This window comes from Pelophylax lessonae (assembly GCF_965119305.1).
Source record: "Pelophylax lessonae genome assembly, chromosome: 1".
Taxonomy (NCBI): Eukaryota; Metazoa; Chordata; class Amphibia; order Anura; family Ranidae; genus Pelophylax; species Pelophylax lessonae.
In genome coordinates this window covers 254,365,104-254,383,725 of record NC_138768.1, presented here as the reverse complement: position 1 = coordinate 254,383,725, position 18,622 = coordinate 254,365,104, and the positions used below count along the sequence as shown (strand labels likewise).

General features: G+C 45.7%; 1 protein-coding gene across 1 annotated transcript in view; it reads right to left on the bottom strand.

Annotated features, from left to right (window-relative positions):
• Nucleotides 1–2,663: 2,663 nt before the first annotated feature.
• NOC4L (nucleolar complex associated 4 homolog) overlaps nucleotides 2,664–18,622 on the bottom strand; it is a 63,402-nt gene continuing 47,443 nt past the window's right edge. Inside the window, exons 13-15 of the mRNA XM_082257686.1 lie at nucleotides 16,181–16,263; nucleotides 9,425–9,538; nucleotides 2,664–2,821 (exon numbers count right to left, since the gene is read on the bottom strand). Of these exons, the coding sequence (XP_082113812.1) occupies nucleotides 2,708–2,821; nucleotides 9,425–9,538; nucleotides 16,181–16,263 (311 nt within the window). The 3' untranslated portion in view covers nucleotides 2,664–2,707. The remainder of the gene's footprint in view (nucleotides 2,822–9,424; nucleotides 9,539–16,180; nucleotides 16,264–18,622) is intronic.

Genomic DNA, 18,622 nt, shown 5'->3' with positions numbered 1-18,622 from the left:
ATGAAATTGACGTCCTTTTTTTCCCCACAAACATTTGGTGGTATTTGATCACCTGTGCGATTTTCATTTTTTGCGCTATTAAAAAAAAAAGAGCGTAAAGTTTGAAAAACAATATTTTTCAAATTTTTTTATATGAAATTCCCAAAAAAAAAAAAAAAAAAAATGTAAAAATCAAAATTTAACATTTTAGGCCAATTTGTTTTCTGCTACAAATTTTTGGTAATAAAAAAAAAAAAAATTTGCAATAAGCGTATTTTGATTGGTTTGCGCAAAAGTTATTGTGTTTACTAAGGGAAAGATTTGTCTTTTTTTTTTTTTTTTTTTAACTAGTAATGGCGGCGATCTGTGATTTTTTTTTTTGCGGGACTGCGACATTGCGGCCGACAGATCGGACCCCAAAACATTTTTGGGGGTACCAGTGAAATACATATGCACTGTTACTGTAAAAATGACACTGGCAGGGAAGGGGTTAACTATTAGTGATCAAGGGGTTAAGTGTGTCCCTAGGGGCGTGCTTCTAACTGTAAAGGGGCGTGGCTTGTGATGTAACAACAGAGACATACGATCCTACATAGCAGGATCGTGTAGTCTCTGTTCTTACATCAGGGAGAATGACAGGCGGCTTTGTTTACATTAGCCGCCTACCTTTCTCCCTCTCCAGCGGGAGATCGCGAGTGACCGGCAGACATCGGAGCTGCCATTTGCACGGGAGCTCGCCCCCTAGAGGCTCCTGGGCGAGTGACGTAGCCCTACGTTGGTTTGCCCAGGAGAGCCAGACTGCCGCAGTAAATAGTCGCGCGGCAGTCGGCAAGTGGTTAAAAAAAAAGGAGGAATGCCAGGATCGCAGGCAGAAGAAACTAAAGTCCTATAGCAGGAAGTGATGGTATACCCCTGGGACTGCCTCAGCGGCGTAGCCAAAATGGTTTCCACCCAGTTCAACTCCTGAAGAGAGCAGCGTAAGCCCAATGGCCTAAGAAGACATGGAGCTGTGTCTGTCAGTGAACGAAAGAAAACTAACCTTTAGTGTTTAGGAGCACTATAAGTATATCCCACGTGTATTAATTTAGCTAGAAAACATTTCTATATTGAAATCAAGAAGACTGCTATGCAATGTTATTCACAACTGTAAAAGTAACAGATCATAAAGATTAAAGCTGAAGTTTAGATATTTATATAGCAAAGTTGGTTCAGCTTGGACCAATGTAAGTATGCTTATTTCATATCTGACTGATGTCTGTGTAAGCTGCAAATAGCTGTAGTAGTTGCAGCTACTATAGTGATTAACAGCAGTCTTTCAAGTCCAGTGCCCAGAAGCTGGTCTTCTGCATAGTAACCATAGGTGGTCACCTGATCGGCACTGAAGGGAAGTCTTGCATTTTATTTTAATTTTTATTTTAATGAACACAAGGCTTTTGCTGATTGGATGACGCAGAGAGGTGAGGCAGTGACTGCTTTCTCAGTGGCGGCAGTGCACAGTGACCTTCCTGTTTCTATGCAGATGGGCAGCTGCTTTGCACTGAACCCTAAAGTTTACTGCTAATCACTGAAAAAGTGGTCAATATTACAGTGATTTGACGCTTACACAGACATCGGTCAGGTACGAGATATGCATACTTACATTGGCCCAAGCTGAACCAATGTAATTATGCTATATAAATCACACCTAAACTCAAGCTTTAATATTTATGATCTGTTACTTTTACAGTAGCTGTAAATGTAGTAGTGGCGGCAATTACTACAGTGATTTGGGGCTAATACTTGCATCAGTAAGGTGGGAGATTATGCATACTTACAATATGGACCAATGCAACTATGCAATGAAAATGCCTAAACATCAGCTTTGAACCTACTGCAGTGCAACATGCCAACGAATAGTCCATCACATAGCAAGATTTCTGAAGCACAACCCAATACCCCACCATAAATAAAATTCCAAACACCTGGTAACTACTTTTTAAGGCCTAAGAGCCAATAAACTTACATTTCAGAGAAAGTGAGAAGTGAACCAAGCAACAAGTTTTCCAAACAAGAGCATTATTAAGCAGCCTGTACTCATCTACCCTGTTACCTCAAACAGCCATCAGAAAACTCTGAAATGCACAGTCATTTGACATCACTCAGTTGTGGCAACTTACTGCTCAGGCACCAAGCACTTGGAGAAACAGCAGTGGAAATTGGGTATATCCTGGGCCTTGGACCGTTTTCAGGTTTACATAGCATGGATTGTGTAGTAATTTCCTTTTTTTGGTTTACATACTTGTATAAAAATTACAATATAAAACACAATTTGTAGAAATGAAAAATTTATTGCATACATGGCACTGTGTTTTAACGATACATAGACAAACTGAAAATAAGCACATAAAATCAATACTGTCCTAAGTCTTTCCGTATTGTCCGTTAGGGTGAGTATCCTTGCATAAGGCTTGCAACTACACGACCACCCAGAAATTCGTGAATACAACTGTGTAACATGATTTCTAGACCCTGCTGCGATGGGACACAAGATGGGAGTCTTCAGAGGATACAAGCAAGTAGACATATGGGAACTGTCACTTTGACCACATGGTTCCAATTTCTCATATGGTGCAAAAATAAAAAATAAATTACCTCTGATTACATTGGGAGAGGACTGCCTCAATAGAGGAAAATAGTCAAATACAACCATTATACGATTTGTGTACTTATTTTGGCCCAGAACTCTACTCTATATGGAAAAGTGTTCAGCTGTGATATCTTGTTTTCTGCCTAAAAGTCCTCGAACAGGTTCAAATTCCAGTGGCACAGACCCAAAGCGCTTCTTCGCCTGCTTTTCAAATAACTATATAAAAAAAAAAATTGAATCCGATTTAGTTTCTTTTTTTAATACAACAAAAGAATACAAAAATAATATTTGCCATATATTTGCAGGAACTGTAAAAACATCCTATGGAGAAAACATTGTACTAAGAGTCTTCAAAAAATCTGAGCTGTCAGGCCTAGTGGTCAATACTAGTTTGGAGAACAAAACAGAATATATTATTTACATGTACATATTTTCTTGAAGCTCCTAAAGTGGATATGTACTCAAAGTAAATATCTGCTATGTTCTCTAAATCTACTTAACTTCTGAAATTCCTGCACTTTCTAGTATGTGCGTGTGCCTAAGCACTGAGCCTCATAGCTGTGCAAGATTTAGAGTGCGATAGGATGGTGTCATTACCACAATGCATAGAAAGAAAAAACTGCACTGTATGAATTTGCCTGCTTTTGCTTTAGTCTGTAGAGCTGTGCTTTGTAAACCTCTCCTGTTAATTTTTGAATATCCCCCCTACTAGTTATCAGATTGCCAATCATCAAGGGACAGATCTGACAAAGAAACAAAGTCCCCGTCTGTATAAAGATGGCCACCTCCACACAGACAGTGAAACCTGTAAAAAAAAGGGAAAAACTGGATTTTTGACTTACAGTAAAATCCTTCTCTCTTAGGTTCATTGACGGATGCAGTTCTCTGATGATATCACTAGGGTAATACCGCCCCTACAGGAGTAGGACACTAGGGCAGAAAGAATTTCTGGCTATGCCTATTGGCAGTCCCTGGGGGTATACCCTCTCTCCTGCATAGGATGTCAGTTTAGTATCAAAGCAGTGTCAGAGAAAAGCACACCAACCCACTCAAAGAACTAGAGGGGCAGGCACTTCATCTGTCAATGAACCTAAGAGAAAATGATTTTAAGGCAAGTCAAAAGTCCAGTTTTCTCCATCGTTTATTGACTGACTCAGTCCTCTGATGACATCAGTAGGGATATCCCAAAGCAGTACCAAAATGAGGGGTGGGAACAGCAGAACAAAGAAAAAAAAAACAGTACAAGGCCAACCAGGCAACTCAGAACCACCAGATGAGGTCCACCTGAAAACAAATCGAAAAAAAACACCCTCAAGGAAGGCCAAGGGGCCCCCTAAACCGCAGCCTGCAAAACCTTGCGGCTAAAGGTAGCATCCGCAGATACCATCACATCCACCTTATAAAATTTTGTAAAGGTGTGAACAGTCGCCGCCTTGCACACCTGAAGCACAGACGCCTGATGGGGAAAAGCCCATGAAGCACTATGCGCCCAAGTAGAGTGCGCCTTGACAGGGAAAGGTGGAACCTGACCCTTAATGGAATAAGCCAGCACCACTGTGTCTGATCCATCTGGAAATAGTCGCAGCAGACGCAGGCAGCCCTTTCTTCGGGCATCCGTGAACACAAAGAGCGAGTCAGACCTGCGGAAAGACTCGGTAGACGCCAAATACAACCTGATCCCCCTAACATCCAGGGTATGCAGAGAAAATTCCTTAGGATGTTTAGGCTTAAGAGCATAAAAAGGAGGTAACCCGATGTCCTCATTCAGGTGAAAACTGGAAACCATATTCGGCAGGAAAGATGGGTCTGGCCGAAGTACCACCTTGTCTTTGTAAACCACCAGATAGGGAGAACGACAGGACAGCGCCGCCAGTTCCGACACCCTGCGCGCAGAAGTGATAGCCCCCAAGAAGGCCACCTTCTGAGACAAGGTAAGCAGGGGGACCTCCCGAATATCCTCAAAGGGAGGCCTCTGGAGAACCAACAGCACCAAATTAAGATCCCATGGCGGCAGCGGAGGTCGCAACGGAGGTACCAAGTGTCGCACCCCCTGGATGAAACTACGCACCAGGGAATGGGCGGCCAATGGCCTCTGGAAGAAAATAGCCAAGGCCTAGACCTGACCCTTGTTAGTACTCAAGGCCAACTTTGGTCAACTCCCCGTTGAAGGAAAGCCAAGATTCGAGCCACTGAATAGGAGCAAGGGTGGCTCCCAAGGGACTCACACCAGGCAATGTACGACTTCCAAGTACGATGATAAATCTTCCTGGAAGTCGCCTTCCTCGCTTTTAGCAGAGTGGGAATCACTAAAGCAGATAAGCCTCTGTCCTTCAGCACCTGGCTTTCAACAGCCAAGCCGTCAAAGCCAGCGACTGTAAAGCAGGATGGAAGATTGGCCCCTGAGACAGCAGATCCTCCCTGAGAGGGAGTCTCCACGGGGCATCTGCGACAAGCCTGACCAGGTTGGTGTACCAAGCGCGACAAGGCCAGTTCGGAGCCACAAGAATGACCGGAATCCCTTCCGCCTCTATCCTACGAAGAAGTCTTGGCAGCAACTTCAGAGGAGGAAAAGCATACATCAGCGCGTCTGCAAGAGGGTCCCGGGAGCGGGCCACAAACTTCTGTACCTTCCTGTTGATTCGAGAGGCCAACAGATGCACGTCCAGAGTGCCGCAGCGAAGGCACAACTGCTGAAACCCCTCCAGATGCATGGACCACTCCCCTGCATCCAAGGCTTGGTGGCTGAGGTAATCCGCCTGCCAATTTTCCACTCCCGGAATGTGGACCGCGGAGAGAGCTGGAACATGGCGCTCCACCCAACGCAGTATGTCTGCCACTTCCAGGGCTGTAAGGACACTCTTGGTGCCCCCTTGGTGATTGACGTAAGCCACGGCCGTGGCATTGCCCGATTGAATGCACACTGGACAACCCTCCAGATGGTCAGTCCAGTGCGTCAGGCAAAGCCGGATCGCCCTCAGCTCCAGGACATCAATTGGCAATCAAGATTCCTCTAGGTCCCAGCCAGCCACCCGAAGCCACCAGACCAGGGACTCTCTGGTCCTGTGGCTTAACCGAATCCAAAAATCCAGAGAATTTGGGTGTTTGTTCCACTTCAGAAGAATTTCCTTTTGGAGAACCCTTTGTGTGGAACTGAGCGATTAGGACGCCAAGGAGGACACCATCAGTCCCAGTACTCTCATACAGGTCTGAAGGGACGGCCGGTCATTGGACATCAACAAACGAACATCCTGACTGGATCTTCTGGAGTTTTTCCCGGAGGAAGAAACACCTTGGCAGAGGATGAGTCCAAGGTCAGGCGAAGATAGACCAATCTCATGGAAAGGGTCAGAGACTTTTAAAGGTTCACGATCTAGCCGAACTCCTCCAGAGTACTCATGGTGACCCCCAAGTTTCCCGTCAGCAACGCGGGGGACTCCGCACGGAGAATCAGATTGTCCAGGTAACCCAAAGCCGGTATACCCCGCTGTCGCAACAGCGGCAGGACCGGGGCCAACACCTTCGTGAAGAGCGGAGGAGAAACCAAAGGGTAACGCCACAAACTGATAGGGATCCTCTCCCATGGCAAAAAACGGAGAAACCGTTGGTGAGCAGGACAGATTGGAATGTAAAGGTAGGCATCCTTGATGTCTATTGAGGCCAGGAAGTCCCCCTGACGTAGGGAGGCCACCACCGTGTGAATACTTTCCATCTTGAACTTTTGAGCACGCACGAACACATTCAGTGCCTTAGGTCCAGGATCGGCCGCGCCTTGCCCTCCTTCTTGGGAACCGTGGGCAGGTTGGAATAAAACCCGTGAAAGCATTCCGCGTGCAGAACAGACACTATTCACTCCTTGCTGTAGCAAATCCTGCACTGCCCCATAGAGCGCTCGCAAGCGATCCGGGGATAGGCGGACACTGGCAGAGAAAAAACCTGGTCGGAGGAACGGATCAAAACCGGATCTTGAATCCGGACCACACAACCTCCCGTCCCCATTTGTCTGGGATCCGGGCCAGCCACAAGTCCGAGAACTGGCAAAGGCATCCCCCCACCCCAGTCACAGGTGAGGGCCCACCTTCAGGCCAACGGGGCCTTGTCCGCAGGTCTGGCGGAACCGCACTTCTGTGTCCCAGACCAGGGACGCTTGGAAGCACCCGAGGGAACCTTGAAGGGCTTAGCTTTAATCGGCTGCCCCCAACAAGAATGCTTTCTGTGAGCCAAAAAGGACGGACCCGCCTACGGCGAGAGTCCCTATCCCTGGAAGCCTGCAGAAGAAAGGTACTCTACTTACCCCCTGTAACACCTTTAATAATGTCGCCCATGGTTGCCCCAAATAGACGGTCCCCCTGAAAGGGGAGTTCCGTCAAGGCCTTCTTAGAAGCCTGAACACTTCAGCCAGAGCATACGCCTCATGACCACCCCTGAAAACGACAGGCGACCCAAAAGGGAAGCAACGTCCAGCGCAGCATCGCAAGCATACTGCAGCGCCTGCACCATCTGGTCCAACAGTTCCCCAAATTCAGGAGGGACAGGCTGGCCTTCCACGTCACGGCGTAGCAGCTTCTCACCGTTTGGGTGACAAGGGCTGAAGCAAAGGCAGGCTGTAGTGCAGTCCCCGCCATAGCATACGTTGCGGGCCACAGCCTTCCGCCTTTCCTTAAAGGACAGTTCTACCGGAATCACGGTATCCTTGTTAAGTCTGGAGACCGAGGGATCCATCTTAGGTGGAACCGACCACTTTACCAGAGACTCCTCAAAAGGGTAGCGTCTGTTAAACCGCCTAGACACCCCGGGGGAAAGTGTCCGGCGCTCCCATTCTTTGCCGAGCAGGCCAGCAAAATAAATGGGGAAGGGGAAAGACTTTTCCACCCTTTGAGGCTTATAGGTGCCGAAGGCAACCCGCACCCCAGGGGCGACGACAGCCGCATCCTCCAATTTTAATGGTTTCACACACTGAAACAACAAGTGCGTCCATTCGCAGCTCATTCTCACTATCAGAGGAGGCACGGCGCAGGGTACCAGACCCGGCCGGGGTACCTGCGTCTGGGTTAGACTCAGAGTCCGAGACATCAGAGGAGACAGGGGTAGGAGGGGGTCGTTTCTGCGCACCCTGCCCTCTAAAGGCCACCTCTACCCGGGACACAAAAGCTTCCAGGACTGCTGAAATCGCATCTGTGGACAGTTGTGACCCGGAGGGCCCTGCAGCCTCCGTGAGGGGATCAGGTGAGGAAACATGGTCTGAGGGGTTCATGTTGCACTAATAGGACTCGCCAGCAAACTGAGAAAAATGACAGAAATTTTTTTTATTGTGCGTGTACGAAAAGGGAACGTCCCCACACAGCGCCCCCCGGCGGTCAGGCCCGCGCTGCAGACCCCCGCAGAGAGAATAAGCCCCCAGCGACTCACTGTCCTTGGAATGCTGCAACCTTCAGGAGGTCTGCACGTGTCAGCGGTGGCTCATGAAAAGAAATCTGAGCCTAGGAAGCTTCCCGGGCTGAAGAGAGGGGCTCCTCCCCCGAAAAAAACGCCTCCAGGAACACCCAGGGGTCTTCCCAGCAAAAAATCCACCGCAAAATGGCCGAAAAACCACCCCCCCAAAGATGGCCGCCGCCATAACTGCAGACAAGGTTCCAAAAAAATGTCGGCCCCTAATGGCAATAGGACCCCCCCCCCCCGGCCAGCCCTACTACCTCATCCAGCCCTGGAGGGCCCGACCGAGGCCCACACTATCGACCGGGCACCGCAAACGGCGCATCCCCCGGCCCCCCATGCGGCCTGCACACCTGGCCCCAGCCTCAGGTAGGCCTGAAACAGTCCCCCACGCGGGAGGGGGGGGGGGTCACAACAGGACAGAGGGAAACCCAGGAGTGTGAGAGTCCGGCCATCCCAGAGAGGGCCAGGTGGGGGAGGTTTACTCACCATACCGGGAACACAGGCGGGCGCCATCTTGTGACAGGACCCCACTCCACCATAGGGGGGCTGTCGGCCAAATAGAAATGCTGCGACATAAGCCTAGACCCTGTCGTGTGCGTCCTGGCAAGACGTTTAACTCGCAGGGCCAGTCCCCGTCCAGTGGGACTATGTTGCGGTCGACCCAGAGTGGAGCTAAGGCCTGCACGTGCTCGTTGGCCAGACAGGGGTGACCACTGGATTCAGGGGTGACCACTGGATACAGGGGGTCCAGTCTGTCGCCCAGCCCGGCATAATTGCTTGAAGATTTCACAGGAAAAATATTCCGGAGAAAGAAAGACTAGCGAAAGAAAATCTACATAAAAAAAATTACTTACACGCCAGGACCAAAGATCCCAGCAAGGAAACGAGGTCCTTACTCCTGACTAGGCGGATTAAAACTGACATCCTATGCAGAATAGAGGATATACCTCCAGGAACTGCCCATAGGCGTAGCCAGAAATTCTTTCTGCTTAGTGTCCTACTCCTGTAGGGGGCGGTATTACCCTACTGATATCAGAGGACTGCGTCCGTCAATGAACGATAAGAGAGCGATCAGTTGCAGAGTGAGAGCTTTTAGTTAAAACAAGTGACTAGTACTTGGTAATTTGGCACAACTTCCAGAGTTCACATCCTCTTTAAAAGGTAGCCTCCATATCCAGTCTGGGAGTAAGAAGAGCATTTAGAGGTATGTGCTGGCTGCAGCTTAAATAACTGTTTGCACCAAGGTTGATGAAATCTTTGTAAATACTTGCTCTGCAGACTGCTCTTTAGACTAGCATTTGCAAGCTAAATTAAAAAAAAAAAATTATATATGAGTTGTGTAATTTAAAAAGTATAAAGATGACAAACAACCTGTCACTTCCTCACCTCATAGGAAGATAACTCAAGCAGCTCAGAAATTTCACTTTCTTGTGTGGACAAGGAACGACTAATGACATTGGCAGCTCTAACAACATCTGGGTAATAGTGATTCTGTAGAGCCTACAATTAAAAAAACACAGGAAAAACATTAATGGATTGAGGCACATTAAAAACTACACTTATGCAATCAAGTTCCACAGCATGCTGAACACAAAAAAAGATCTACTGAGCAAAATGACCATTTCCATCCTAAATATTTCTTGCAACATAAGTATATTTTGGTTGAATAGGATTTTCAGGTACTGACAAGAAAATGGTTCTGTGCTTTGCAAAAGTATCCCAGCAGCATTCAGAAAACAGCTTTTCCTCCCAATTACACAAAACATTTCTAAACTCCCCAGACATGAAAACAGCCAACCTTGCCAAAATTCACTTTTTGCAAGATTTGAAACCATTAAAAAAGGTAAATTGCAGGAGATGCCCCCGAACAGCAGCCCGCCTATTTAAAGTAAAATAAATTCATATTTCCTTTTTTTAAATCTACCACAGTGCATCCCTAGCAGGCTTTGCACATGGGCGGCTCTACCAAAAATAAGTAACATTACAGATAAAGGGATATCTAAAACACTTTGTATTGTTTAAATTAGTATGGTAATCCCGCGCAGATATGGAAAAGTTCCCAAAAGAACTTTATATATTAAACAAACCTGAAGTTTGCAGCCTCCCTAAAATACTTTGCACCGGAGTGAGAAGATATAGGATATGGGTATTAATAGGGTATACTTCTGATGTGATTGTTTTTACACACTGCAATGGTGTTAGAAATATATCACCAAAAACAACATATACATTATATATATATATATATATATACACATATACATATACATACACACACACATACACACACACGACTTGGAATACAATAGAAATATAAATATAAATTGCTCAGTGACAATTATAAATATATGCTGTGTGATATATTGAAAATATAAGCTCAGCTTAAAGTGCTAAGTGCTCAGTGTACCAGATTTGTGAATTACAATTCTGTAAATAAATATATTAAAAACAAAAGATCATGTGAAATGCTGAGCATGTAAAACGAAGTGAATAAATAAAGTGCTTAAGTGTCAGATTGGAGAGCAGATAAATATCCCTTAACGTACCAGATATAGATAATAAATAGTGAATAAACATTGCACAGATAAGATCAGATATATTGCAAAGTCCCAATGTCCACTAACAGCCGCTAAGTACAAATAAGAAGTCTGGTGCTAGTATCCCAGGGGAATAAGAAGCCCCGGAAGATTTTACCCTCTTCCTGACCAGGGGGTTTTTTGCGATTTTTTACTGCGTGACTTTAACGGACAATTGCGCGGTTGTGCAACGCTGTACCTAAACGAATTTGACGTCTTTTTTTCCCACAAACAGAGCTTTCTTTTGGTGGTATTTGATCATCTGTGCAATTTTTTGATCATGCGCTATAAACAAAAAAAAAAAAAAAAAAGCGTAAATTTTGCAAAAACAATAATATTTTTCACATTCTTTAATATGAAATTCCCCCCCAAAAAAAAAAAATGTAAAAATCAAAATTTTTTAACATTTTTGGCCAATTTGTTTTCTGCTACATATGTTTGGTAAAAAAAAAAAAAAAAAAATGTATTTTGATTGGTTTGCTCAAAAGTTATTGCGTTTACTAACTAAGGGAAAGATTTTTGTCATTTTTGGTGTTTTTTTTTTTTAACGTGTAATGGCGGCGATCTGCGATTTTTTTGCGGTACTGCGACGGACAGATCGGACCCTTGACTGACATTGACACTTTTGGGGTTACCAGTGACATTACTGCAGTAATCAGTGCTATACATATGCACTGTTACTGCAAAATGACACTGGCAGGGAAGGGGTTAACTTTATTGGGGAAGGAGGGGTTAAGTGTGTCCCTAGTGGCGTGCTTCTAACTGACTGGACATGGCTACTGGTGTAGGAACAGTGATCAACGGTCCTACATAGTAGAACCGTATGATCACCATTTCTACACAGGGGAGAATGACAGGCGGTCTGCCGGTCACACGCACGGACTTGCTGGGGAACGAGCGGGGACGGGAGCTATTGGCTCCCAAGCAAGTGACAGGCTAGTGACGTATATATACGTCACTTTGCCTGGCCGGGGCGGACCGCCGCCATATATAGTCGTGCGGCGGTCGGCAACCGGTTAATACCCCTATCCTACTTTGTATTGTTTATTGTAAAACAATAAGAGCCTGTGGTGTAAGGTACATGGTAGCCCCTAGCCACTGAAGACATAACCAACTATACACCCATATATATTTTTTAATGTTATACTTGCCAAATCATTTGTAACAGTTTAGCTACTCCTGTAATTAATACAGTTACACATCACAGCCTGGAAGATCATTCTGCTCCGTGCTGGTTTCGCTCTGTTTTCTGGGTTACCTACTAGGTCAATGGCAGAACTGCAGACAAATGACACAGGAAACTGCGTAGTTTAAAGACCAACTCACTTTCCCTTTTATCCTTGTCCCCTCTTGTTACCCCTTCGCCCTGCTTCCTTCCTTTGCATACATATGTTGTAGCACCGACAACGTCTGGGTTTGTTCTACCTTGTCATTTTAACTACAGTTTACAGGTAACCCGTTCGACTTGTTCCCTCATTCTGGCTGACTGTAGCCCATGTTTTTCCTGTTTGGTAGATACCTGTGAGGTTCCTCTCATCCCCTTGCCTCTTCCCAGACAATACGGTAGACTTGGGTACTGTTCCCTTTTAGTTTAACAATTGGTTGGTTTTGCCTCCCCACCTAGACACAGTGTGCTCCCTATATGGGGTGCCGGTGGGTTGGCGATGCCAATCACTACTCTCTCATGACCGCCCATTTTACCGCCCCTAGTCTACTAACCCTCACAATTTGCTGTAGTTACAGTTATTGGTCATGCTCTGTTACCAAGCTTTGTTTACATTACCTTGCATTATTCTGTATGTCAAACTTTGTTACTCACTTGCATTATTCAATAAAATAAAATACTTGAATAAAAAAAAAAAAAAAAAAAGACCAACTCAAGGAAATGGAAAATGTATGGATCTATTTTTTCAATCCTCCGCGCTGCTAGACGAGGCCTCGCAGTGACTTCTCCCTCATGTTCCACCAGTCTAAGGTCCTGACATCAAGGCCAATGCAGGGTTTATAGCTCTGTATTGGGCATGAGGACACCAAGGGTAGTCTACCACCAGAGCATGGGCGCAGAGGATCAGGAAAGTAAAATCCCTTCTACTCCTCCCTAGATCAACAAAGCAGTTGACCCTCCCAGTGTGGGTGCAACCCCACTGCAAAGAAGGATTTACATATTTCCGGGTTTTGAGCTAAATTTATAAGGTTTTTATTAACCAGTTCCGGACCGCCTGCTGCAGATCTACTGTAGGGGTACGTCGGTTGCGTGCCTAGTGCTGGGGGGGGGGGGGGGGGGCGAGCGCCACACCCACTAGGCAGCGGGGATGCCGATGCACGGGGCCGGCGGCCACGATTGCTGCCGGCCACCCGCAATCGCTCCCTGTTGAGAGAGAAGAATGGGCAGCTGTTGTGATCCTTCTATATAGGATCACAGGTCTCTATGGTAATTTCAAAAGCCAGACCCCCCCCAGTTAGTAATCACTTCCCTAGGCTTTCATTTAACGCCTTGATCGACCACTAGGTTAACCCATTCTCTGTCAATGTCATTATTACAGTAACAGTGCATATTTTTAACACTGATTACTGTAGTAATGTCACTGGTCCCCCCAAAAGTGTCAAAAATGTCAGTAAGGGGTCTGATCTGTCCACCACAGTGTCGCAGTCCCGGGAGGGAGAAAAAAAAAATAAAAAAAATCACAGATCGCCGCCATTACTAGCAAAAATAAATAAAAATAAAAAATTACAAATCTTTCCCCTAGTTTCTAGGTGCGATAACCTTTGCACAAACCAATATTTACCAAAAATATGTAGCAGAATAAAAATTGGCCTGAAAGGATGAAAAAATTAGATTTTTACATAGTTTCATAGTTAGTGAGGTTGAAAAAAGACAACAGTACATCCAGTTCAACCTATGATGTGTGTGTGTGTGTGTTTGCTTTTAACCGTACATTGTATACCCCTGTATGTTGTGGTCTCTAAGGTGTCCATCTAACAGTTTTTTTGAAACTATCAATGCTCCCTGCTGATACGACTGCTTGTGGAAGAGAATTCCACATCCTTACCGCTCTCACAGTGAAGAACCCCTTACGCATTTTAAAGGTTAAAACGCCTTTCCTCTAGTTTTAGTGAGTGGCCACGTGTCTTATTGTATTCCCTTACTCTGAATAGTTTGTTCCTTATGCCAGGGTCGCCAGTACAGTATTTGTACATTGATATCATATCCCCCCTCAATCTTCTCTTCTCCAGAGAGAATAGGTTCAGTGCTTGTAGTCTTTCCTCCTAGCTGATGTCCTCCATTCCCCTAATTATTTTTTTTGCCCTTCTCTGGACTCTTTCCAGTTCCAGCACATCCTTCCTGAGGACCGGTGCCCAGAACTGGACAGCATACTCCAGATGTGGCCGGACCAGAGTCTTGTAGAGTGGAAGAATAATCTATTTCTGGAGTGAATCCCCTTTTTTATACATCCCAGTATTCTGTTGGCTTTACTTGCAGCGGCTTGGCATTGCATGCCACTGCCAAGCCTGTTGTCTACCAGTACCCCCAAGTCTTTTTCCATCCTAGACTCACCCAGAGGTTCCCCCCCTAGTGAGTAGCTTGCTTTCTGGTTTTTGGCCTCCAAGTGCATTACTTTACATTTTTCAACATTAAACCTCATCTGCCATGTATTTGCCCACCCCGTTATTTTGTTGAGGTCCGCTTGTAAGGTTTCCACATCCTGCATAGAAGATATTGGCATGCCTAGTTTAGTATCATCTGCAAATACTGAGATTGTACTAGATATCCCCTCCTCTAGATCATTTATGAACAGGATTGGTCCCAGGACCGAACCCTGGGGGACCCCACTTTCCACATCCGCCCAATCCGAGTACTCCCCATTAATCATCACCCTCTGGACTCTCCCCTGGAGCCAGTTCTCTATCCAGGTACTCACCTTATGGTCCATACCTACCTTCCTTAGTTTGTACAGTAAGCGTTTGTGGGGAACGGTGTCAAAGGCCTTTGCAAAGTCCAGATACACCACATCCACAGGCTTTCCTTTATCTAGGTGGCAGCTAGATTGGTTTGGCAAGAACGATTTTTCATGAATCCATGCTGATTACTACTAATAATACAGTTTTCATTACTAGAGTCTTGTATGTGGTCCCTTAACATCCCCTCCAAGATCTTACAGACTACAGATGTTAGGCTGACCAGCCTATAGTTCCCCGGGATACACCTCGCTAATTTTTTACATTTTTTAAATTTTTTTTTGGAAATCGTATAAAGCAGAATGTAAAAAATGTTTTATTTTTTTCAGAATTGTCTATAGCGCAAAAAAAAAAAAAATCTAAAAATCGCACAGGTGATCAAATACAGGGTTCATACACATTTTTACCAAGAAAATTCCATGACTTTTCCATGACTTCACGTAAATATTCATGACCTTAAGTTTCATGAAATGTCTATGTATACATGTTAAATAAGAAGAAAATCCATGTCACACCCAGCATATTTTCACTAAAATAAATGACAATCTTTGTAGTGTACAGTACCTCTGCAGTTAGGGTTTCGTTTCTGGATACAGTGCGACTCAAAATGGTCCCTTGTTTTACAGTGGATGAGATGGAAGCACCACTGCCACAGCTGGGAGCACGGGTGAAAAAGCTATTCCATAGCACATACCACAGTACAGGAGAGAAGCAGTCGGCCTGACACCCGCCAGTGCACGCCCCCCGCTGGTACGTCCCTGAGAGCGGGACAGTGAATGCACAATTTCTCAGTTTCAGCGGATCAATCCACCGCAGAGTTCCCAGCCTGTCACGGTCTAATCATATTGAAGAGACCAGTGACCAGGCTTCAGCGCTGCGGCTGATTCATCCGCCTAAACCCGAAACAGAAAATAGTCCACTTACTGTCCCCGCTCCCACAGAATACAGGGGGCCCAGAGACAAAATTAAATAGTTGCACAACACTTTTCCATGACTTTTCCAAAACTTAGTAAGTTTAGTAATTTTTCAGGAGTTTTCCAGGCCTGGAAAGTGTCATGTCAAAATCCCATGACTTTTCCAGGATTTTCATGACCGTACGAACCCTGTCAAATACCAAAAAAAAAATAATCTCTATTTGTGGGGGGGAAAAAAAAAAAAAAAAAAGGACATCAATTTTATTTTGGTACAGCGTCACATGACCGCGCAATAAATTAAAGTAACGCAGTGCCGAATTGCAAAAAATGGCCTGGCCATTAAAGGGGCAATTCCTTCCAGCCCAGAACTGGTTAACATATACCAACTGAGCCAGACGACTTTGCAGTACTGATTGACCTTAAAGTGATCATTTAGCTAAAATCAATGTTTTCCCTTACAAAAGAAGTAATTTTATACTCTCCCCACTACCTGTGCCACTTATATTCGTTGTAGGCAACAGACTACCAGCTGAAGAATCTGCACAATCCCCACTTCTAAGAGTGTTCAATTACTGCTCCCTCACTGGTTAAATAGGCTGGCCCCTAGGTCACTACTGTGTTCTGTAGCGAGATGGGGGCTGGCAGAAGGTAGCAGAACCAATAAAACTGGTAATGAAGAAAAATCGTCATCTCACCTCTAGTTCCCACAGAGAGCTCTCTAAAGCTTGACTCTTTGCTGGATCTTCCTCCTCCATGATGTATGGATCGGATGTCAAATCTTGAATACAAAACAGAAAGATTACAAATGGGCATAATGCATTTAGCCCATTTCCTGCAGTATGTATTTACTACATGGAACATAAATCTGCCATAACTTTACGACCACTTAATATTGAGTAGGTCCCCTCTTTGCCACCTAAACAGCCGTGACCCATCACAGCATGCACGGCACTAAACCTCTGAAGGTATGCTGTGGTATCTGGCCCCAAGCCACCAGTAGCAGATCCTTAAGTCCTGTAAGTAGCAAGGTGGTGCCATCCATGGGTTGGACTTGTTTTTCAAGCACATCCAACAGATAAATGGATTGAGATCTGAAGAATTTAGAGACCAAATCAACTCCTAAATTTTTGTAGTGCGGCAGGGCACATTATGCTTCTGAAAGAGGCCACTGGCATCAGGCAACACAGTTTCCAGAAGGGGTGTACTTGGTCAGCAACACTGTTGAGGTAGAGGGTACACGTCAAGTAATATTCACTTGAAATAGGTAGGACACGTTTCCCAGCAGAACATTGTCCAAAAGTATCACACTGGTTCTGCAGGCCTTGTTCCAAAATGGCATCCCGGTGCCATCATCCAGTTTTTTTTTTTTTTACATTGACAAACAGCTTCAAGTCTTCAGACCATTGGGCTTATGCTCTTGCTCTCTAGGAGTAGGCGGAAACCTTTTTGGTTACGCCCCTGGGGCAGTCCCAGAGGGTATACCACCACTTCCTGCTGTAGGACTTCCAGTTTGTAACAAGCAGTGCCAGAACAAATAACCCCAAAAGAGGGCAGGTGCTGTGTCTGTCAATGAACCTCAGAGAAAAGGATTTTACGGTAAGACAAAAATGCAATTTTCTCATTCGTTCACCGACAGACAGCTTCAAGTCTTCAGACCATTGGGATGTCCCAAAGCAGTGCAACATAAGGGGGTGAGGGGAAAAAACACACAGCAAACACAGAATTCCCAACAAGTCTAAACATAGCCAACCAGGCAACAACAGGAGCTCAACTAGGAACTGGAGCTCACCACCAGAAAAAGGATTCACCCTCAAGAAGCGGAAGCCTCAGCAACCGCAGCCTGAAAAACTTTGCAGCCAAACAGCGCATCCGAAGATGCAAGTACATCCACTTTATAAAATTTTGTGAATGTGTGTACAGACAGCCAAGTAGCCGCCTTGCACACTTGAACCACTAATGCCTGATGAGAGAAGGCCCATGAGGCACTAAGCACCCTCATAGAATGAGCTTCAACAGGGAGAGGAGGAACCTGACCCTTAATGAGGTAGGCCTGCACCACTATCTGCCTGATCCACTTGGAAATGGTCGCAGCCGATGAGGCCTGCCCCTTACGAGGTCCATCCGTAAGAACAAAGAATCAGATTTCTTAAATCGCTTCAGTCACCGCCAGGTATACCCCAATCGCTCTTAGCACATCCAAGGAATGTAAGGAAATTTCCTTAGGATGTTTAGGCTTAGGACATAAGGACAGTAGCACAATGTCCTCATTCAAAAGAAACCCAGAGACAACCTTAGGAAGGAACGCCTGACAGGGTCGTAACACCACTTTGTCCCTATGAATCACCAAGGTGACCGACAGGACAATGCAGTTAACTCCGAAACACGACGTGCAGAAGTAATAGCTACTAAGAAAGCCACCTTCTGTGACAAAGTGAGCAGAGGAATTTATCGAAAATGTTGAAGCACCGACAGAACCAAAAATTGAGATCCCACGGAGGTACCAGGGATCGCACTGGAGGAGCCAGTTGGCGAATTCCCTGCACAAAAGTGTGAACCAAGGACTTCGCCACCAACGACCTTTGGAAAAAATAGCCAAGGCGGAAATCTGGCCCTTGATAATGCCCAGAGCCAAACAATCTACACCCAATTGTAGAAAAAGGAGCAGGGAGAAACTCCCCGCAACTCAGACCAAGTAATGTATGCCTTCCAAACTCGATGATAAACCTCCCTAGAAGTAGATTTCCTAGCTTTCAACAGCGTAGGAATCCCCAACTCCGACAGCCCTCTGTCTTTCAGCACCCGGCTTTCAATAGCCACGCTGTTAAAGTCAGCGACCGCAAAGCAGGATGGAAGATTGGTCCCTGAGATGAAGTTTCCAAGGGACGCCTGCTACCAGCCTTGCCAGGCCTGCATACCAGGACCGGCGAGGCTAGTCTGGTGCCACTAGAATGACGAATTCCTTCTGTCTCGACAGAAGTTGAATTGAAAGACGTAAATCAGGCGATACTGACCCCAAGGGGCCACCAGAGCTTCTGCGGCATCGGCCAGAGGATCCTGAGACCTTGACACGAACCTCTGCACCTTCCTGTTAGACGGGAAGCCATCAGGTCCACATCGGGGGCCCTGCACCGAACACA